General features: G+C 48.1%; 1 protein-coding gene across 26 annotated transcripts in view; it reads left to right on the top strand.

Moving 5' to 3' along the window:
* Positions 1-22,631, top strand: part of CAMK2G (calcium/calmodulin dependent protein kinase II gamma) — a 55,360-nt gene that overhangs the window by 24,207 nt on the left and 8,522 nt on the right. For 7 of the 26 annotated variants that reach the window (XM_038534392.1, XM_038534400.1, XM_038534407.1 and 4 more), the window contains 8 exons: positions 371-454; positions 901-995; positions 1,591-1,713; positions 5,625-5,708; positions 5,952-5,994; positions 10,612-10,655; positions 20,631-20,699; positions 21,866-21,910. In XM_038534392.1, the coding sequence (XP_038390320.1) occupies positions 371-454; positions 901-995; positions 1,591-1,713; positions 5,625-5,708; positions 5,952-5,994; positions 10,612-10,655; positions 20,631-20,699; positions 21,866-21,910 (587 nt within the window). Of the gene's footprint in view, positions 1-370; positions 455-900; positions 996-1,590; positions 1,714-5,624; positions 5,709-5,951; positions 5,995-8,552; positions 8,616-10,611; positions 10,656-18,406; positions 18,440-20,630; positions 20,700-21,865; positions 21,911-22,631 lie in introns of all 26 variants that reach the window. The other 19 variants (XR_005357965.1, XM_038534385.1, XM_038534391.1 and 16 more) reach the window with 7 other exon arrangements.

Below are 22,631 nucleotides of genomic sequence, written 5' to 3'. Positions count from 1 at the left end.
TGCTTTCCTCTTTCAGAACTAGAAGCCAGAGCCTTCATGGTCCTGGGCTCCTCAGAGACCCGAGAAGGGGGAGGGTACGGAGCGTCCCCTGGCCCTAGGTGACTCAGTACAGTGAGTCTAGCTGTTGTCAGCACTGCATTCTTGCTGCCTCTGGGGAGGAATGGGAGTTCCTGGTAGGCACACGGACTTGCCCTCTGATTTTATCCTGGGCCATCCAAGAAACCCAGCTAGTCATCTCTTGCCACCCATGAGCTGAGGGCTTAGTAGCCAAAGCACCAAGAACGAGAAGAGACTTGGGGTAAATTGCTAATATGGTTTTAATGAGAGAGAAAGTGGGTTCAGTGTGCCTCCGCCCTCTCTTCTGCTACAGGTTTTGCTGGCACCCCGGGTTACTTGTCCCCTGAGGTCTTGAGGAAAGATCCCTATGGAAAACCTGTGGATATCTGGGCCTGCGGTAAGCCCATTCCACACACTCAGCTTTTTGGTGTTAAGGGCACTCTACTTCCAGCGATGGTGAGAAAGAGGCATTGCTATTGCGTGTGGGCCCCACAGGGGTCTGGTGTATGTGAAATCACAGTGTTTGCTCTAGTGCCCCTGGGATGACGGTGTTCATCGCACGCTCTTCCCCAAGTACTTCCTGGATTATAATGCATCCTTCCTAAAGAGGGATTTAGCCACGCCTTAGAGGATGGGTTATGCTTGCAGAAATCCCTAATGTGGCTTGGTGACATGGGGAATGAAGCATAGCAGGAGGGGCTGGTGGCACAGCAGCATCAGCTGGCATCCACTTCTACCTTTGGTATAACCTTGGCTTTCTGGGTGGCTGAGCCTTGTGTGGCTTTTCTTCGTTCCTCAGTGAAGTAGGTGACTGACCCCAATGACCTGTGTTCTGTCTCGTAGGGGTCATCCTATATATCCTCCTGGTGGGATACCCTCCCTTCTGGGATGAGGATCAGCACAAGTTGTATCAGCAAATCAAGGCTGGGGCCTATGATGTAAGGACTGGTTTGTTTTCGACTCTTGGGCTGTATCCACAAGAGGGGGCATGTTTAGTGTGTCATGGGACACAGGGAGTGTCAGGGGACTTTGAGGACCCAAGGATGGGCACACAGGTCTCAATTCTCGGCACAGCCTATCTCAGGAACTACTTCTTTGCACAGCCTTTCTTGGTAGCTATAAAATCCAGGAGCCCCTTGAAGCTCTTTGATCCATTATTTGCAGAGAATGGCCTGAGAGGTGTGTGCTGCATACTATAGGGACAAGAAGTGTCTGGGCTCCCTCCACTGTCTGGGGCCTTGGGCATGTTGTTGAGCCACTGTCTTTTTTTTAGTAAGGAGATGGGGTTGAATCAGAATGTGTTGGAGTCCCCTTTGTGCTCTGACCTGATATTCTGGCATTCTAACTGTGATTCTATCTTCCTCTCGTAGTCTTTAATTTGACACAGGTGCTGGGATGCCCCAGGGCTTCTCCAACTCTCTCCCAGGCAGGTTTAGATAGTACAGATTATCCCTATAAGTATCCCTTATAGGAGTTGGGACAAAGACAGAGGCTCACAGATTTCATGTGCCTCCTCTCCCTCTTCCTGCTTAGTTTCCATCACCAGAGTGGGACACAGTAACTCCAGAAGCCAAGAACTTGATCAACCAGATGCTGACCATAAACCCTGCAAAGCGCATCACAGCTGACCAGGCTCTCAAGCATCCGTGGGTCTGTGTAAGTGTCTTCACCTGGGATGGAGGAGCTTGGGGATGTCAGCCCTCAATGAGCCCTCCGTACTGTCCTCACATTCTTGTTTATGAGCAGAGAATAATCAGTCCTCCTGGGCTCTGAGAAAGGACCCAGCAGAGAGGGGGGGGACTGAATAGGGACCGGAGGGATTCAAGGAAGCAGGTGGCTTAACTGGCTTCAACCTGTTTCTTCCCCATTTGTCAGGTGTGACTTAGCTCTGATCTGGAGTGAGGGCTTAGGTTGACCCTTACATTCTAGGTCGTTGATGCTGGAAAGCAGCTGGCAAAACCCAAAGTGAATTGCCAAGCTTAGGGTTCATAATCAGATCTCAGCTGTCACGCAACTGTAATGTAAATGTGTCCAAGATCCAACAAATAAACAAAAGGGGTCTCTGGGCAGTTAAAAAGAACATTTTGAAGTTCAGTCACAAAACTCAACCTAGGAGAAACCTCCCTAGGCTGTCAATAGGGATCTATAGGGATGTTTTCTTTCTTTTCTTTTCTTTTCTTTTCTTTTCTTTTCTTTTCTTTTCTTTTGCCTTTTCTTTTTTCTTTTCTTTTCTTTTCTTTTTTTTTCTTTCCTTTCCTTTCCTTTCCTTTTCTTTTCTTTTCTTTTCTTTTCTTTTCTTTTCTTTTCTTTTCTTTTCTTTTCTTTTCTTTTCTGATTTTATCTTTTTATTCGTGAGAGATACAGAGAGAGGCAGAGGGAGAAGCAAGCTCACTGCAGGGACCCTGATGTGGGACTCGCTCCCAGGATCCCGGGATCACACCCTGAGCTGAAGGCAGGCGCTCAACCACTGAGCCACCCAGGCATCCCGACATACTGTTTTCATAAACACTTATATAAAGTTCTATAAAGTGAAATATCTGTTTTCAAACTAAGAAGAGGGTCTGCTACAATTACATGTCTTGACAGCCATGATGCATTTATGTATTTGCCCTTTTTCATGTTACTTGATGCCTCTCCTGTGCCAGTCACTGTGTGGGCTCTGGAGATACAAAGATGAGTGGGATGTGGTCCTTTCCCCAAGATCTTAAAAATTATCTGAGGAGCTAGGCACTCACATAGGTAACGATTCTGCAATGTGACAAATACATAAAAGGATCTAATGAGTGCCCGGAACTCTTGTCTGGTGAGCAGTGAGATTACTGAAGGCTGCATGGAGGAGGTGACTCCTTCCTGGCTTTTAGCAGCTGGCTGGGAGTTCCTCAGGATGATAACCTGCAGATAGAGGTTAACGTGAGCCAGGGTGAAAAGCCATGGGAAATTGTGGCAAGTTTAAGGAATGTTAAGTAGTTTGGTTGTAAATGAAGATACGCCTACAAAAATGCAAGAGAACTGAAGCCAAAAAGATTCCATGACATACAAGTTTCTGTCTAATGAGTTTGGATTTTATTCTGAAAGCAAAGGGAACCATTTAAGAGGTTTAAAGAGGAAATGAAGGGGCGCCTGGCTGACTCGGGCAATGGAGCATGTGACTCTTGATCTCAGGGTTGTAAGTTCAAACCCCACGTTGGGTGTAGAGATGGCTTAGAAAAAAGAAAAATCTTAAAAACAAAAATTAAAAACAAAATAAAGAGGGAATGAAATATGCAGTTAAGAAGGGCCACTGTGGAAGCTGTGTACAAAATGGAACTAAGAAAAGGAGGCCAGGGCACAGAGTTCAGGAAGCTGTCGTAATTGTCTGAGCAAGACCGGATGAGGTCCCAGCTGACGGTAGTGATAGGAGCCTGTCTAGTGTGGCAAGGAGTAGACAAATTTGAGAGACATTTGGTAGATAGACTCAAAAGGATTTAGTGACCAGTTGGATTTAGAGAGTGAAGGAGAGAGAGGGAGACCCCTGGGGACTGCCAGATTTTGAGTTGGTAACAAAGCACAGGGTCATGCCATTCACTGACCTGGAGGAAGAGCCATTTTGTAAGAAAGGATGATGATCTGAGTTTCACACAATTGAGTGTGGTGTCTGAGGACCTCTAGCTGGAGACATCGGACAGGTTCCAGAGATGAGAAAGGAAGTTAAAATTGGAAATGCAGGTTGCAGTCATTTCATTTCTGCGTGGGTGGTGTTGAAATAAATGGGATTGTTTTTATGCTGATCGAATTCCCAGTATGGACTTGTATTTGCTTCAGTAAGAGAAGAGATGGCCACTGAACACCAGCACATAAAGGCAGGCACAGTTAGAGGCACCAGCAAAGGGGGCTGGGAATGAGACCTTCTGTGGCAGGAGGAGGTTCAGGGGCAGGAAATCCTAAAGAAACAGGAGGTCTCAGTAAGGGAATGTCCGTAATCAGATGCCACAGAGAGTTCATGATAACGATGAGAAAGAATCCATGGACCCTGAGCAATTAAAAGCCATTGCTTCCTTATTTCACTGGCAGAAGCCGTGGAGTGAGAGACCAAAACCTTGCTTCATTGAGGTGGAGGGGGAATGAGGAGAAGAGAGAAAGAAATGGTACTATATGGAGAAGATGATGAGTCAGAGGAGTTTTTAGACTTTTGTTTAAGTAGAGGCTTGACTTATAATGTATAGACTGCAGACAAGAATATAGTCCAGAATAAGGGGTTTAAAATATTAGCTAATTGAGGAAGCAAAGGTTGGGGTAGTAAAAAGAGGTCGAAAGCAAATGAAAATCATTTTGTGGTTGGAGATCTGAGGTTGAAGGAGTTGTTGTGTGATGATCTCAGATTTCTCTTTGGGGAGAACTTTACAGTTTGGAGGAAGAAGTAAAATTATACAACTCAGAAAGGGTAGAGAAGGTAGGGAGACTTGCTTTCAAGGGAACCAGGAAAAGGAGTGGGTCAGGGACAAGGGGCAGGATGGTGGGGCAGCCCTATTAGGGTTATTGGCACCAGGCTACGTGATGGAAGATTTATTTTTCTAGCTAAGACAGCAACAGCAAAGGGAGAGGGTGAGCAACTTAAAACAGGTACACAAGGGCAGCCCGGGTGGCTCAGCAGTGTAGCACCGCCTTCAGCCCAGGACCTGATCCTGGAGTCCCAGGATCGAGTCCCACGTCAGGCTCCCTGCATGGAGCCTGCTTCTCCCTCTGACTGTGTCTCTGCCTGCCATTCTCTCTCTCTCTCTCTCTCTCTCTCTCTCTCTCTCTCTCTCTCTCTCTCTCTCATAAATAAAATCTAAAAACAAAACAAAACAGGTACTTAAAAACTAGGGATATAATTTGTTCTGGGAGTCATTTTCATAGCCCCCTCCATCATTCTATGTAACTTGTTAGCCCCTGAGGACGTCACTGTATTATGATACTACATAATAATTGACCCTAAATTATCAAGGAAATCATTGTAAATCATTTCCAGTGGACCCTTTAAGGAGGAAGGAAGTCAGCAGTGATACATTGAGGAAAAGTCACCATCCAAAATGACGAGAAGAATGAATGCTTCAAGGTGAAGACCCTTAGCTTCTCAGATCACAGCTTCCTTCGGGTCCTTGTGAGGGGGCTATTGAGAGGGGCTCTTGGAAGGAGTGAACGTTCTCTGTAGAGAGCAGGAACCCTGCCTCTTCTCTCACTGCTGAGGAATGCAGTAGGTGCTCAGTGTACAGTTGCTGAAGGAGTGACTGCGTGAGGATCACAACACACAGGATACTCTCTTTCATTCTGTAGCTTGCATTTCCCAAGGAAGGGGAGAGTGCTGTCTCACCCACCCTTCTCATCTAGCATCAATTACCAGTGGTGGTTTTGCGTTCAGATTATTGTCCTTACACAACCTTGAGTTTGGGGTAGTGCTTTTATTCTAAAAGCATCTTCCCATCTATGACTTCATTTTACCCTCAGATCTACTGTGGGGTGGCTGAGCACACAGCCCTCGATGATGGGACTAGGGTGAGGGGCAGAGGACCTGGCTGGAAGGCTCACAGGCCTGTCTCTTTGCCTTTTAGCAACGATCCACGGTGGCATCCATGATGCATCGTCAAGAGACTGTGGAGTGCTTACGCAAGTTCAATGCTCGGAGAAAACTGAAGGTGAGTCGCGCCTTTCCAGGCTGCCAGCATCCTGAAATCACAGCTTTTGACAGGACACCCCTGGCTCCATCATAAGAGGTAGCTCCCTTTGTGGCTGGAGCTGAGCTATGAAGGTTATACATGTTGGAGGAGCCCCAAAGACCCAAGGTCTTGAAGCTCTGGCCAGCAGCTGCCCTCTGCCTAAGATGAGGCTATGCTTTTCTAGAGTCCAGTTGAATTCACAGGCCTCTCTTCTTTCCCCAGGGTGCCATCCTCACGACCATGCTTGTCTCCAGAAACTTTTCAGGTATGTTTCCCCAGCTGTGCACTTTAATTCTCCTGAGGTGAGTGGGTCAGAATGAGGGGTTGCCATGCCAGTGCTGGGTGTCTCAGGCAACACTTTGACCAAGATGGCGAAGACCCTGTTTTGAGGGGCTGCTGCTGCTGGGTCCTATAACATGGGATTCTGGGGGACTTCTCTTTGGGTTCATATTTATGAATTCTTTTCTCTAGATCCTCCCAAGGAGTAACTTGCCCAGCCTCCCATTTCCTTGTCCCTGGGGATTCTTATTGAATTCTCTAAAGACTCTCAGCACTTTAAGATTTTAGCCCGTCGCTAGGGTATTGGACAATGTGCTGGGCAAAAGAAAGAGATGAGGTGTAGTGAATCTTCTCAGCCACCACCGTTAATTTGCCTACTGGGACGATCTCTACTTCATTGTGTCTAAGTAGAGATGACTAATAGAAATTTTTCCAGATGCTTAAACATTTTAGAGACTGTGCTTAAAATCTGCTTTGTAATACTACTAGCTGTAAAAGTGAAGAAATAGAGACCAGCAGGATGGAGGGAAAGCAAATTGCTTAAATTTGAGGGAGAAGTTGGGATAGTTGGGACCAGTAATTTGTAAATCACTTGATGTTTCTTTTTAAGATGCAAGACACTCCACCCCACCCCACCCTACCCCAACCTCCATCTTGTTCGCCCTTAGTGGGGAAGCACAGGGGCTTGCTGTGAGGAAATGGTTAATGTCAGAACTTAACTGAAGACAGAAGATCTCTTCCCACCTTACCCCTTCCTTGACCCTGCCCAGCCTCCCCAGCACCACTGTTTGAAGACTCCCTCCTCTCGTTCTCATAGCGAGATTCTTTCCCTTGCTTTCCTTCTATACTGACGTGGAAACAGAGTTGTATGGCAGCTGCTCTGGGCTAAGGTTGCTCCCTTGAGCTTGAGGGGCTTGTCTATGCTCGTTTGGGGTAACATAAGGGCCCTGGGTCTGAGGATGCTGCAGCTGAGAAGTCCTAGGGCCTCATGAGCTCTAACCCAAGTGGGAGCCACTGGGCTCTAGAGGGGCAGGACTGGAGAGTGAGCCAGGGGAGTGTCCCACCTCAGGCCTGTCCCCTGTGCTTCTAGTTTGAGGCTCATTCTTATGTGGGTATCCATGAGTGGAAGACTATGGTTATCGATTCAGCTCTCACAAATGAGAGCAGGAGGGCACAGCTTGGCTGCCTCCAACAGAGGTGGAGCTGTAGTTCCACATCAGGCTTCTTGCCCTCAGAATTATATGAAGCTCCTACTTTCTCAGGAGTATGAGAGCCTTTCTGGAGGACACTCAAGGGCATTTCTGTGCTGAACTAGAATGGTGATCTGTTGTCTCTCCAAGTAGAAGAAATGTGAAGACAGGCTACTGCTTCTCTTCTACACTGGGAAATCAGTAGACTGCCCTGTCCCATGGCCTCCACATCAGCCTTCCCACCTGTCCATTTCAGGAAATTGGTATCCTGGTTTCAGGAGACTGGTCTCCCTGTTAGGACAAAGCACTTTTCACTCCTCCCTAAAGAGCCTCCTCCTGTCCTTGTTGCTCAGACTGTCAGCCTTTGAGCTTACTTTGCCCTGGGTCAGAGGAGACCAAAAAAGTGCTGTAAGCATTCTAGGATGACCTCTGCTGCCCTGACTCTGGGACAGGTGGGGACAGAGCCTTTCTCTAGAAGCTTCTGCAGAAAGAGGTGTCACCAGGTGTAATCAAGAAGGAAGGGCACCTGTGTGGGTTTTTTTAGGAGTGAACCAGGCTGTTTCCTGAGTTTACCCCAAATAGAGGGTGCAGCTTGGCCCTGGACTCTGGCAGGTTGGCTAATAGTGGAATCAGGGTTTCTAGAATGTATTGCTTCAGCAGCCTTCGTTTTTTTTTCCTGGGGGCTCATTTCTTGGGCATCTTCACCCTCAGAAGACTGAAATACAGGCTGAGAAAAACTGTCTGTTCAAAGGCTCCCTGCTTTGAAGAGGGAAAGCAACCTGTGTCTGAGGAACTAGTGGGTTAAGAGAGGGATGGGGAGCTGGGGCCCATCAGTGAACTTAGCTGCACAAGGGCCATGCACCCTCCCTGGCTCCTGAGTGCCAGCGTCCCTCCTGTTTGGAATATGACCAGAGGAGAGGGTTCTCTGATAATAGCCTCATTTAAGTCCCCTAGGGAGGGACAGTCTGAAGATGAGGCTACGTTTCTTCACAGCCTCAAACTAGGGCTCAGCTGCCTCAGAAAGGATACCACCTCTCACCAATTCAGGCTTTTACCCGTAGACCCTCAGCTGAGGAGCTCATGGGACAGGTGCTAGAGCTCTGGTGATCCCCACAGCCTGACCGAACCCAGTCCTCTCAGGTCCCCAGACTGCTGCAGGGCTGGCTGCACCTGCTCATCAGCCTGCCCCCAGCGCCTTCGCTCCCCCAGCTCGGCTGGCTTGGCCACGCCGCCTGGGCCTTGCTGCGCGTGGGCGGCCAGCGGTTCCCGCGCCTCATGCTGGGGCATGCTCGCTGCTGACTGGCCCCTGTGGCTTTGCGGCAGCTCTGTGCACTGAGAGACTGTATCCCCTCAGTTGGCAGGCAGAGCTCCGCCCCCGCCTCGCCTGCCGCGAGCGCCGCCGGCCTGGCCGGGCAAGGTACGTGGCATGAGTCCCCCGACCGCCTGCCTCGGCTCCCTGCCACCCCACCAGGAGGGCCAGCATGCCAGGCCCACTCACCAGGGAGGCGAGTCCCATGCTTGCGGGCTGAGATGGGCATGCCGGACGGACCACCTAACTTGGCATCTGCGAGCGCATTGGTGTCACAGAGCCCCCTAACCAGCCGTGCATGCTGGGCGCTTGCCAACTCTCAGGAGGCAATAGCCTGGGGACGTGGAGCTGGGCAGCAGGAGGCTTTCCTCCAGACGGCCGAGAGCCTGGCCTGCCTGAGGGCCGTGGCCAGTGGCAGCCCCAGAGACAGTCCTGGGCATGGCTGGAGCTGCCCAGTGCTAGGACTAGGCTTTGTCAGCACTGTTGGGAGACCTCACAGAGGAAGCCATGCCCCTCAAAATTGTGAAGTCTGGCATTTGCAGGCCTCCAGGTCTGAAAGGCTGCAGAGTGCAGAAGCCGTGGGGAGAGCCGTCCCAGGGTTCGGATCCTTGCCCTGCCACACCCCGAGCGAGTCACCTCAGCCCTCCCAGCCTTAGTTTCTTTCTTTTTCTGGTGGCGCTAATAAGTAACATGGTGATGATTAAGATCATGTATGTCGAAGGCTGTCAACCCTGTCTGTATAGGACAGTTTGTCAGACATCCTGAGGCTGACACCCCACCCCAAAGAAAATCAGAATCCCAAGGACATAGGATAAGCATAATGATTTTTTTTTAAGCTCCCCAACAGTGATCCTAACGAGCAGAGTTCAGAACCTTGATGGATATAGAGCACATAACACAGTAGGTGGTCAGGCCATAGTAGTAAATACATTAAAAAAAATAAGTTGCACAAATTATCCCAGCATGACTGGAAATAGGATCATAGGCCATTTTGAGAAGTCAGAATTCTTGTGATGGAGGGATCCCTGTTCTCACTGGAGAGAGATGGGACCCAGCTTGGGCAGGAATGGCCACCTGAAGGGAAGAACGGCAGCAGTAATAGTGGCAATGGTTTACACCTAGTGAGTCCTTGCTACGTGCCAAGCACTCTGCTTAGTGCTTTTCATGCGTGGTCCCATTAGATCCCCACCACTGTTCTGTGACCTAGGCCCTACTTTTTCCCATTTTATAGATAAACTGAGGTTCAGAGAGGTTAAGTAACTCACTCAAGGTCATACAGGTGGCAACTGGTCGAGCCAGTGAAGTCCCGGTGGATCAGACAGTTGGGCTGATTCCATCCCTCTGCACCTCCCAGACTCTCCCATCCATGGTCGGTTACCTTCCCGTGGCCATGGTGACCAGCAGGTGTCACTGGCCTTCCTACACAAAGCCCATCAGCCTTGAGCCTCATCCTGTTCCTGGCTGGAACCCATTGAATACCTCATTATTCTGCCCAATGCTTCCTGCTCAGTGGGTCCAGAGAGTAGACTGAGGACCCAGTAAGCCTGGTGAGGACCTGCCAAGTCAAGGCTTCAACCCCCCTGGCAAGACCCTCCTGTAGGTGGTCCTGATCTCTGTGTCTGTGTCTGTCTGTCCTCACATCTGGTCTCCTTCGTGAATTGTGACACTCTTGTTTCTCAAGAGCTCTCAGGAGATGTCTTGCATCCTTCCAGCTTGGCCGTTCTGAGGAAGTCCATGGCATCTAGGGACGGAGCCCTCACCTTTCACCCTGGCACTCTGCTTCCAGACCTGGGTGGAAGCTGTTGAGGGCAGAGTTCCCAAAACAGCAGGCAGCTCCTGTACTGAATGTGGTTTCTCCTTCCATGTGCAGTGTGTCCCTGTTTCTGCTGAGACCTCTTCCGTGGCAGAAGAGATCCTGGGGTGCCACCCTGAGGGTCTGACGCCGCTTGAGATGCCCTTCTTGCACTGGGGCTACCAAGCCTTTTCCAGGAGACTCCTGGCCCCCAAGTCAGACACAGCAGACTCTTGTGGATCCGGCTGCCGGACTTCAGGTTAGGGAGAGGGTACAATTCAGGAGGCTTGATTTTCCTTTTTGTTTTCACAGCTGCCAAAAGCCTACTGAACAAGAAGTCAGACGGTGGTGTCAAGGTAGGTGTCTCCACCCCTCTAGCCCAAGACTGTCTCACAACAGTCTCTAAGGGGAAGGGTGGGGGGTTCTTGGCTTTGTTCCTCCTTTCCCCAGGAACCTTCCTATCCTTGCTTTTCTGCTTTAAAACCAGAAACCTTTGTGCTCAGAACAGCAGGTTCCATTGGCCTGAGAGGGCAGAAGAAAGATGTGTTTCTTTTGACCCTGGCTTGAGTGTAAAGACTCCGGGGAAGTGACCTAAATTATAGTTTCCTAGAGAGCTCAATCCTGAACCTGACTGCAGACGCATGCCCTCATCTCCATGACTTGACTCTCGGGATTTTTAGGTCATTTGGGTAATCTTCTTTTTTCCTTTTTCTCTTTCAAGCACAAACCCTTTTTATCAAATGAAAGCAAAGTTTGCCTGGTCCACTCAGAGTACAGGGCTTGGAACCTGAAGCCACGATCCTTTTTTGTCATATCTTCAAAGCACTTCCAGAACCCAGCTCAAATACTACTAAGTGAAAGTGTCTCAAACTTTGTAGAGGCACAGGCTCCTCAGAAACAGGCGAAGGACGTAGTGTGTCACAGCTTGTTCCTATTTGCTGAGGGAGCATTTCCTGTGGGATCACAGCAAGAGGAGAGAACAGGGGCCCTCAGGGACCAGCAGAAAGCCCTAGGGAGAATGGCTGCTTGGTGAAGGTGACGGAGAGGTTGCTAGGGGTCCTCACAGAGCCCACAGTGTTCTGTAAATGCTTTGGCGGCAGAATGGGTCCTGGGGCTGGGGCATTAGATAAGCTATCTTGAAGCCTACCAATTTACACCATAGCGCATTTCAAACTATGAAATGATCCAAACCTTTAAATTCCAACAAGTTTCAATTGGGCCGTTCCCCGGGATCTTATGTTGCCAGCTGAGATAGACACGTGTGCCCCATCCCCCTCCCTGCTCCCCTTCCTCTTCCCCTCATTCTCTGCATGCCTGCTTCTGTGTACTTCTGCACCAAGGAGGGGAGCTTGGGCTCCACACACACCAGCTGACATGGATCTGGGGGTGACCAGCAGCCCCCCAGTTAGAGGGACATGAACTGGAATGGGTGGAGCCAAGTTAGGAGAAGGTGGCAGGTTTAGTTGGCGAGAGATTTTGCCTATTTCTATCCAGGAGAGAAGCTAGAATCAGTGATTCTTTATAAAATATTTCATAAGTACCTCTGAGAGGCCTGGCACTATGCTCAGTTCTAGGAGCACACAAGAGGTACAAGAGGTGATGCAGTTTTTATCTAGCTTTGAGAAGTTGTCAGGTTAATTGAAGAGGAAATTGGACACACCTGAAATCAGCTAAGCACTGAATGGTATATGGTACTGAACCCTACATTGCATGGTGCAGTCCAAGAAGCTTCTGGGCAAAAACTTATTGGAGAAAGCTTAAAGGGTGTGGGAAGATTGGAGCTCCATCAGCGATTGCCTCTAGAGAATGGGATTGGAGGTGAGGAAGGTGGAAAGACACGCTTTCTTTCTTCTTCTTCTTCTTCTTTTTTTTTTTTTTTTTTTTTTTACCTTTTACACGTTTTCTTTAAAATGAGAAGGTGTTCCTTCTATAACTTAAAAACAACAAAATGTTTTTATGAATCCTATCATATATATTGACGTTCTCTGCCCAACTGGAACATGGGGTTAGTGGTAGAAGGCTATCAAAAATACAGCTGGATTGGTCTGTTGGGCAGTGGGATTGGAGGTTTGCGTGTCAGACCACAAGACATGTAGGCCACTGAGCAGAGAACCTATGGTAAGAGCAGTGCTTTCAAAAGATTTGGCCAAGGGTATAAGGATGAAGAGAAGAGGGAAGGAACTAGACACAGAGCTATCAATTAGGATTTGTTATAATCTGGGCATAGCATGAAGGAAAGGTGATTGGAAATAGAAAGGCTAATATTGAAAATACTTAGTGATCAAAAGAACACAGGCACCAACCTATCAGAATAGGCACTACCTATGGATAATGGTCCCCGTTGAGGCTCTGATTAGATATTGGCTCTGTTTAGAGGTGTATCAAAGGTTCACTCTGGACGTATTAAAAAGGACCCATCTAAGATAATGTCAAATTTCCTAGAATTTTGACCACCAATTGGAAGAATTGGTGGTACCTCTGTTAGAAATGGGATAGTTGTGAGAGAATGTCCATCATGATAGCCAGAGTTTTATTTGGACCACACTGAGATTCAGAGACAGGTGGAGATCCAGGTGGAGAGGTCTTTTAAGGTGACGGGAAGTAGCTGGTGGAGCCCAGGAAAGAGCTCAGCACTGGACATGCAGTTCGGGATGGGAATGAGGACTCACGTGAGTTCACTCATGCAGCTAGTTCTGTGCTTCACAAGCTGGGAAAACAGCCACATAACCCACCCTTTAAGGTGTTCAGAGTGAGGGAGAGACAGGGAAACCAGAAAGTCCTGCATGGTCTGGGGGGGCCTATGAAGGAGATGTGCTCAGGGCAGGCCCTGGCAGAGCAGAGACCAGCATCTGAGACAAAACAGGAAATCTTCCTGAAGGAGATGGCCCATGAACTGAGTTTGAAGAACTCCGTTGATCTGATCTTGCTAGGTTGAAGCAGGCAGGAGAGGGGGGAGGATATTCCAGGCAGAGGGAATTGTACAAGATACATAGGTTTGAAATAGCGTGAAGATTCTGGGAACTTCAGTAGCTCTGAAAGGCTGAAGGAGAATGATTGCACAAAATAGGACCTGAAATAAAGCAGTAACAGCCATGGTGGTGGTGAAAAGACAGATAAAAGAGCCATTGAAAGACAGGTTTCTGATGGAACTTTCTAGATGTTTGGGGCCCCAAGGATGAGTGTCAGGTGCAACCATGTAATCGTGTAAGGAGCTAATTAAAAAGATACAGCTTCCACGGTCCAGCTTGGAATTCAGATTCAGGAAGCCTTGGGTGGGAGGCAGAATCTGAATTTTAATAACATTCCCCTTCTCCCATATGAATCTAAAGCGCATGAAGGTTTCAGAGTTCAGTAAAGACAGAATTTCAGGGCCCTCTGTCATTGAGAGTCTGGAAGAAGAGGAATCATCAAAGGAAACAGAACAGAGGAGGTGGGGGAAGTACAGAAGTGTGCAACAGTGTCAGACCTTAGAGAGCCCTGGGAGGGATTAGGGCAAGGCAAAGAAACTGTTAAATTGTTTCAAATGAGAGCTATGTGGGAAAGCTAATGTCTGACCCTGCTATGTGCTCAGTGAGTTTTGTGCAGAGAAAAAGACTTTGAATATAGTGGTGGGAACAAAGGCAAAGAAACAAATGTTTAAGAAGGGAATGGCCAATCAAAATTAACAGGCCAGCAACAGGTTAAGGAAAATATTCACAGCAGATGTGATGGGAAGAGTTAATATTATTTTTATACAAAAAGCTTTCCCTAACAAATAATAGTCCGTCCCCCGCCCCCCAAAAAATCCAGCAGATAAATGGTCAGAGAAGTTGCACTGACAACCTAAAAAAGAGGAGGTAAAACTAGTTAACAAATGTGGATGTTTAGCCTCACTGGTGTCAGGGAAGAGAAAACACAAGTTGGAATGAGGTGCCATATTTTGACTCTTAAGTTTGTGATAGCAGTGACCCTTTCTGAAACAGCCTGCCTTTCAAAAGCCATAAAAATGTTCCTGCTGTTTTTACCCTTTAATTTTCCTTCTGGGAATTTCTCCCAAAGAAATAATTCAAGGGGCGTCTGGCTAGTTCCGTCTGAAGAGCACACGACTCTTCATCTTGGAGTCGTGAGTTCGAGCCCCACACTGGTTGTAGAGATTATTTAAAAAAAAATAAATAAACATTGGGCTAAAAAAAGAATAATTCAAAATATGGAAAAACTGAAAACAGAAGGTTATTCAACATGACTATTTCTCACTGAAAAAATTGGAGGCGATTTCAAAAGTCAGTAAAATAATGGCTAAATACAGGAAATCCATTTTACTAGACCTTGACAGAGTTATTAATTTTCATGACTATGTAATATGTTTATATTAATTGGAAAAAGTGGGATATAAAGCAGTATGAACACTGTCATCTAAATTTTGTCTGAAAAAAGATGTTGATTGTATTCAGTATATATTATGTGGATGGAAGAAGAAGTGGAAGTAACCCCATGAAGTTATAATAGTAACTTCGCTGGGCAATGGAAATTTGGGAAACTTTTATTTTATATATTTTTCTGTTTTCTACATTTTTTTTTTACCTACACTGTGCGTTACTTTGATAATCACAATAAAAATCAAAATACTATTTGTTTTAAAAGTAAGGCATCAAAAAAAATAAAAATAAAAGTAAGGCATCAACTTGTATGTAGCTTATAATGATGTTTTTAAATTATGTAAGAAAAAAGACTAGCAAGAGATATGGGATTACAGGTGGAGTGGATTTTTTTCCCCCTTTTTTGTTTTTCTAGTTGCTTGTAATGTGGCTGCAGACCTTTTAGAATGTATGTATATTTTTAGATATATACATAAAACAATGAATGGTTGGATGGAAGTGCTGCAAAAGGCAGAGGAGAAGACAAAGCAAGAGGTGTGGGGTTTGACTTTTCTGGACTCTCTTGAAGGTCAAAGTCATGACCTGTGTATATGAGGGAGTCCTGTGAGGTTGCCCAGAAGATGCTGACCTGTGAGCACCCTGGGTCCCGTATAGATCCCACCTTGCTTTCCCAGCTTCTCCCTTCCCAATTCCTGGCACTTAAGGTCTATAGGAAGTTTCCTCTTCATTGTCCAGAAGCTTTCAGAAGATGCTAGGATTTTAGCATTGGTTGGAACATCAAGACCACTTTTTGCTCTTGAATTTAGGGACCCCAGATTTTGGTTTGATTTCTCTGAGAGCAGATACAGGGACGCAGTGTCTGTAGAAGAACGACAGCCATGTATGAGGACAAGACTGGAGAGGCCAGAAACTCTCAGATCCTGAGAGGCCCCTAGTTGAGGAGAGTTAATGCGTTTTGCTCATCCCAGGCCAGAATGGCCATCCAGTCTTAAAAAAAAAAAAAAAAGAAGAAGAAGAAAGAAAGAGAGAGAGAGAGAGAGAGAAAGAAAGGAAGGAAGGAAGGAAGGAAGGAAGGAAGGAAGGAAGGAAGGAAGGAAGGAAAAGAAAGAAAGAAAGAAAGAAAGAAAGAAAAGAAAGAAAGAAAGAAAAGGGGGGATATAGGCATCTCGTGAAGTACTGTTTGAATATTTGTGGAAGTATAGAACGTAGGTTCAAATCCTTTTCTGGGGGATCCCTGGGTGGCGCAGCGGTTTGGCGCCTGCCTTTGGCCCAGGGCGCGATCCTGGAGACCCGGGATCGAATCCCACATCGGGCTCCCGGTGCATGGAGCCTGCTTCTCCCTCTGCCTGTGTCTCTGCTTCTCTCTCTCTCTCTCTCTCTGACTATCATAAATAAATAAAAATTAAAAATATTAAAAAAAAAAACAAAACAAATCCTTTTCTGGCTTCAAACTTTATTTTTTTAAAGATTTTATTTATTCACTCATGAGAGAGAGAGAGAGAGAGAGGCAGAGACACAGGCAGAGGGAGAAGCAGGCTCCATGCAGGGAGCCCCATATGGGACACTGTCTCGGGTCTCCAGGATCAGGCCCTGGGCCGAAGGCGGCGCCAAACCGCTGAGCCACCCAGGCTGCCCTGGCTTCAAACTTTAAATCAATATTTTAATTTTTAAATAAAAGTGAGATGTGGTTCTTTTAAAATGACCTGGTATTTAAACCATGCTGCAATGTGCTGGTTGAGAGGAGCTCAGCTATGCATGGCTGCCGGTAAAGTCAGGGCCTGGAGCAGAAAAGGATCTTGGGTTTGCATGCAGGACAGTTGAGGAAAAAGAGAGCCAGCTAGGATTGGGAACTTACTGCCCATTAGATGAAGCAAACAATTGAAAGTGCTTAGCTTAAGGAAAGGTCCAGGTAAAAGCTGCCTGTACCACACAGCCAGGGCCTGTAAACCACCAGGACCAAGGGTGGGCCCAGTCAGTGCTCCCGCAGCCTTCACGCCAGCAATGTTGGGCAAGTTAGAGACCTGTGCTCTGCTTTAGCCTGAGGGGAAACCAGAGTCAGCAAGCCCAGTTCAACTCAGAGGAAGTTTGTTGATCGTATCCTACCTTTAAGGTATTTCACTAGGCACCGATGAAGTGACAGAGATGGACCCTCCCTCACATTGTAAACACTCTGGTTGGATAAAAGGATAAACATGAATGTAAACTAACTTCCTCTTTTTGACGAATAACTTTGGAAATAAAGTTACATATTTGGGCATAAATGAAAGGCTATTGTAAAAGAAGCCTAATTTGGGGGCTCCTGGCTCTCATTAGAGCATGTGACTCTTGATCTCAGGGTCATGGGTTGGAGCCCCACATTGGCCATAAAGATACTTTTTTTAAAAAAGAAGCAGCAGCCCAATTATTCTTAGGCTATCTTTTTCGTTTATTTTTTTAAAGATTTTATTTATTTATTCATGGGAGACACACAGAGAGAGGTAGAGACAGGCAGAGGGAAAAGTAGGCTCCCCGCAGGGACCCTGATGCGGGACTCGATCCCCAGACTCGATCCCCAGACTGAGGATCACGCCCTGAGCCAAAGGCAGACGCTCAACTGCTGAGCCACCCACGCGACGCTAGGCTTTCTTTTTCTTTAGATATAATTTTAAGTTCTTTTAAATACTTGTAGTCCCTTTCTTTTGAATTTATTATAGTCCTGAAAATGTCTTCTAAAGTAGAATGTCAGCTTCTTGAAGAAGGAACGTTTACCTGACTCGTTCACTGTGCCTAGAACAGTAGTCAGACAACAGACAGACATGTTCTGAAGGGACTTCTGTCTCCCAGCAAGCTAATTATAAACTTCTCAAGTCCCTTTCACCTTTTAGACACAGTCTTCTGAGATGTATTTTCATTGCTCCATGTGGCCTTTATTTGTATGCTTTTGTTTCACATCTGAACAAAAAATCTGAGCATCTATTTGGCTGAGGCTAAGGAATCCCTGCTTTTAGCAACCCGCCCCCCCCCCCCCAGGTTACATCTTGACATCTTCATGATCACTGCACTTTTAGTCACCAGCACCCCTATTTTCCCATTTCCCACTAATTGCAAGATGCAGTGAGATTGAAATCTTCTAGGTGAGTGTGGCCATGCCAACAAAGAAAAGGATGCCCCCAGCTCACTGTTTATCAGATGATTTTCAAAAGCTCAACATCTTTCTCTGAAAAGCAGTGTAAGGATGCAGCAAAAAAAAAAAAAAAAAAAAAGAAAAAAGAAAAAGAAAAAAAGTCTCGGTTCAGAAGTCTAAGGTTTCCAAAGCTGAATATGACCTTGAATGGCTTTTACTATTTGCCCAGTAGCTGCTCACCTGAACTGTAGGCAGACCTAGTAATGAGAGAAGACACATAACCTGACAAGGAGCCCGCCTTACAAGCCCAAACCTATAAATTGGCAGCAGAATGTTATCTTTACAAACTTGTGACTTAACCTCTTCCCAGAGCTTTCTGTGAGCAAGGCGGAGGCATCTTAGAATACACTAAATCTCTCTTTGTGAACCCGACAGCAACGGAGCTCTTGTCCCAGGGCGTGGAGGGATTCGTGTGCCTGGTGGTCTAGGTGCTGTTTGAATCCTTCTGGTGCTGGGCTCCAGGTCTCCTTCTTCCGCTCTTTTCTCCTGAGGCAGAGCCCACGCTGGTGCACTAACCTGCAGCATCTCTGTGCTTCTCGTCTTACCTCCTCTTTCCCCTTCTCTTTCCCTTTCGCTGTGGTGTGTCCAGAAAAGGAAGTCGAGTTCCAGCGTGCACCTAATGGTGAGCCTTGCCTGCCCACCCACCTGCCTATCCATGCTGCCTGCGCCCGCCTGCCAGCCACGCAAACCCATTCTGCCATGTGCGTGTGCTTCACTCATCCTCACTGCATGTCTGTGCTGTGTGGGCAAGCGCGGCCTGTCCTGCCAGGCAGGGGCCTGTTGCCCGAGGTCTCCCGGTGGCCTCAACAGTGGGCATCGGAGTGTGTGGTGTGGCACTCCCTGCTGCAGAGCTCCGACTGCCTCCAGCAGCCCAGGGCAGAAAGGGAAGCTAGCAGGGACTTGGGGCCAGGTGGCAGTCACAGGGAGAGACCCTCACTCACTGTTGCTCAGGAGGAGAGGCCCTGCTCACCCAGCACTTCCCACAGACTGGCAGCCAGTGGACATCTGGGCGGAGGAACTGGTTGTAGGCCCGCAGCCCTGAGCCTCACTCTCTGGGCCTTTGCCTCTGTGTGAGCGTCCGTTAGCAGGGTGTGCCCAACGTTTCATCCTTCCTACCCACCCCACAGGGGTTGGGGAACAGCTGAAAGACTATAGAGAATGTCACCTCCTTTCTCATGGGACACAGGCCACCACGGGGAGCATAGCAGCCTGGATTGTTATGAAAGCATCCATTAAAGCCAGAGGTGGGGCCACCTGGTTGACATCCCAACCCTCTGCAGATATAGCAGCTTTAAGGAGACCCTGGAGTCTTTGCCCCCTGCCAGGGTCTCTGTCTCAGCTGGGCTTTGCCGGCAGGACATCCTTCATTCAGGCAGCCCCAAACAGATTGGACTTAGTAGCTGAGCTAGGATGGCTCTGCCTCTTCTGCGGGGGATTGGAAGAGAGCAGAGTTCATGTGAGTGTAGACCCACTTCCTGACTCTTGCTGGGACCCCTCTTTTCCAGCCTGCAGGGTTCAGTGGAGTGTGGTAGCACTTGGTGCCTGGCTTAAGGTTCTATGCTTAGTCCTGTGTTTGGGGACGTCTCAGCTGTTGACAGGAACCTAGGGTTGGATTCCTTCAAGTCTGATCCAAGGGACCATAAAAGAAGCCTCAAGGCAAGAAGAAGTAGGGCGGTCTGGATAGCTTTCCATGTGTATCCTAGGAGAGGAGACGCACATCTGACCTGACAGTGTGTCCTCATTTGTGTCTGCTCAGAGATGGTAGCTACATGTTTGGCTGTCTGTCTTTTGAAGAACTTGCAGGCATCAGGTTGTTCTTCAGTGGCCACTGGCTCCACTGGGACTCCCAGTGAGACAGAGTACATTGGTGAGGGCAGTGGAAGAGGCAGAGAGCCTCTTACAGATATGGCTCCCTGCCCTGGAGATCAGCCTCCTTCCTTCCTCACCATCCTCCCCAAACCCTCCCTACCTGGGCCACTCAGTATAACATTTCAAAAGGCAAGGAGATATCCCAAGATAGCCCAGTGGTCTGCTGCTGTCAGGAATGTTGGCCTGCTGGGGAGCCTACTCTCCTAGGGGCTGGGTTCTGGGACCGCAGCCACAGTCACCCCCCTGGATTCACCTTCCCCTCCTTGGAGCTCTGCCCTCAACTCCCAATTGAGCAAGACCAAGATTTATGAGGCAGAAAGGCCAACAGCACAGCCTTGTCTCCGCTCCGTGGGGGCAGTGGGTGCATTTTGTATCCAAAGTCAATATATCCCCCCGCCCCTTCCTCTCTGGATACCATCTTCTAGGTGAGGTTTTCTTTCTCTTCATGTTCCTCTTCTTTTCAGATCAGGCTTCAAGCTGGTGTTTTAAAGGAAAGGAAATGCAAGTGGCAGGTTGAAAGGGCAGCAGGAGACTGCCCACAGATAGGGGACCTAGAGTTTCTGCATTTTGTTCTGCTTTCTTATAAACCCTTCTTTTTCCCTGTAAAATGAGAAGATCCTGAATTTATTTTTTGTGAAATATGATTGTGCAATGACATGGCATCTGGCATAAGCAGAGATTTCTGGAGAGATGCTTTGAAACAAGTCTTTGGGCTGGTCCCACCTTAAGGATACCTCCAGTGTTAGGTCTCTGGGCCCCTCCAAATACTACCCCCCCTCCAGTCGATCATCTCTCTGATCATTGCTTCCATCCACATAGTTTGATGGAGGCCACCTCAGGCCTAGCTCCTCCGGGCCAGGCCGGGGGCAAGGGAGGTCTGGGAGTCAAACCTTAGCAGCTTCGGTGACTGTAGAGGAACTAAACCATCTGTTTTCTTGTCTCAGCCACAGAGCAACAACAAAAACAGTCTCGTAAGCCCAGCCCAAGAGCCCGCGCCCTTGCAGACGGCCATGGTACCTCCTGACTACGGCTTCTCCGCCCCTGCCCCTGGCTGCCTCCCGCTTCTCTCCTTTCCTCTTCTTGCCCTCCCTCCCAGGCCTCCTTGGGCCTTTCCTTCTCATCCCTGTAGAGCAGGGTGCTTTGTGTACTGCCCCATGGGCCCCCTCCCCCTCATTGTCCTGTGTGGCCATGCTCCTTCCTGCACCGCAGAACTGCTGCTCCTGCTCCTTTTGCTATTGAGGGTGGGGAAGAGTGGTCAGGGCTCTCAACTAAACCTCTTAGCCCCAGGCTGGGCCCCCATGGGTCTGCCGTAAGGGCCAGGAAGGTGAGTGGCTTATCAGAGGGTAGGAGCTTTCTTGGGACCTGTCATTCAGTTCTTGGAGTCCCCCTTATAAAATCTGCTTCAGCCTCTCCTTTGCAAAGCTATGAACAGGAAGGAGGGCTAGGGTCCCTTACCTCTGGACGGTGCTGAGGTCTTGGAGTTCCTGGAGAGCTCCGTGCTGAGGGCACTGTGTGCTCTCAGAGATCTTTCTGCTAGTAGCACTAACTAGAGAGTTAGCAGAGGAATGACTGGGAGAGAAGGAGGGGAACTGTACCTGTTGCTCCTACTTCCTGCAGACCTGGACCTCCATGCTACCTCATGGCACAACAGGGAAAGGAACTCTGGGGAAGGCAAAAGATGGTAAAGCAGGTAGCTCCATAGGCTCAGCTTGCTGAGGGGGCATTCTGGGTCTTTCTGAGAGACCTTAGTCCACTCTCCCTCTATCCCTGCCTCCTACCCACCCCTTGATGAATACTGTTGGCAGGGCCTGGCCTGTGCCTCAGCCCCACAGCTCTTCCAGTGTACTTATCCTGTGGGGAAAGAACACTCAGATCCAGCAGGAATCACAGCAGGAATCAGGGACAGATTCCTTGTCCTCTCAGCTTCCCTGATACCTGCTTTTGTTAAGTGTCAGGCCTGGCCTTCTTGCTCAGCCAGTACTGTCCCCTAAATCTGGGGCTTCCCAGCTGCCTGGACCTAGTTGAGCCAGAACATTTTGTTTTATGGGACTGGCTGGCAGGCAGGCCTCAGTGGTCATGATAGGGTCTATGAGGGACTGGGGTAAAGGATGGGGTCCCTCAGGGAAGAGCTGTAGGTCTGTCCCCAGGTCAGGAGGATAATTTTCATCTTCTCTCACAGGAGCCACAAACCACCGTGGTACACAACGCTACAGATGGGATCAAGGTGAGTGGTCCTGAGCTGGTCTCCTGCTTTAAAGATCAGCAGGAAAGAGGTGGGCTGGATCACAGAGTCTGTAGGTCCTGCAGATGGCAGCCTACAGGCTGCACCTTGAGGCCAAGGTGTGTGCAGAGTCTAGGCTGGAGACAATGTGTACCTGTTTGTCGCTCTGTTCCCTGGAACGGTACTATACTTCAGGCCCTATAGTCAGATGGGCCTGGGTTTGAATCCTAGGCCCCTGAATAAGTCACTCTAGCACTCTGCACCTCAACTTCCTTACCTATAAATTAAGGATAATAATAATGGAATGTCCGTCCATGACTTGTGAGGCTTAAATGACAGCAAACAGCTAAAAAAAGAGACAAAAGTATAATCAGACCCTAGAGCATCCTCCATTGCCTCACCCCATTATGCCTTCAATAGCTTTGTCTTCTTATTTGCACCACCATTAGTAAATATTTATCGAGCCCCAAACCATCCGGGGCTCTGGTCTACAGAGGTGACAAGACAAAAATCTCTCTCCACAGGTGTAGGGGAGGCAGATAATAAACCAAAAACCAAATAAGTAAAATAAAATCCAGTAGTGGTAAGTGCTATGAAGAAAATGACACTAAGTGAAGAGAGGGGGTGAACAGGGCTTTTACTTAAGTGGTCAGGGAAGAGCCTCCCTTAGGAGGTGATTTTTGAGCTAAAAACTAAATGGTGGGAAGGAGACAGCCAGGCAGAC

Source organism: Canis lupus, chromosome 4, assembly GCF_011100685.1.
Source record: "Canis lupus familiaris isolate Mischka breed German Shepherd chromosome 4, alternate assembly UU_Cfam_GSD_1.0, whole genome shotgun sequence".
In the NCBI taxonomy this organism is placed as follows: domain Eukaryota; kingdom Metazoa; phylum Chordata; class Mammalia; order Carnivora; family Canidae; genus Canis; species Canis lupus.
Note: the sequence above shows the minus strand (reverse complement) of the source record. Positions and strands in the feature narration are given on the sequence as shown.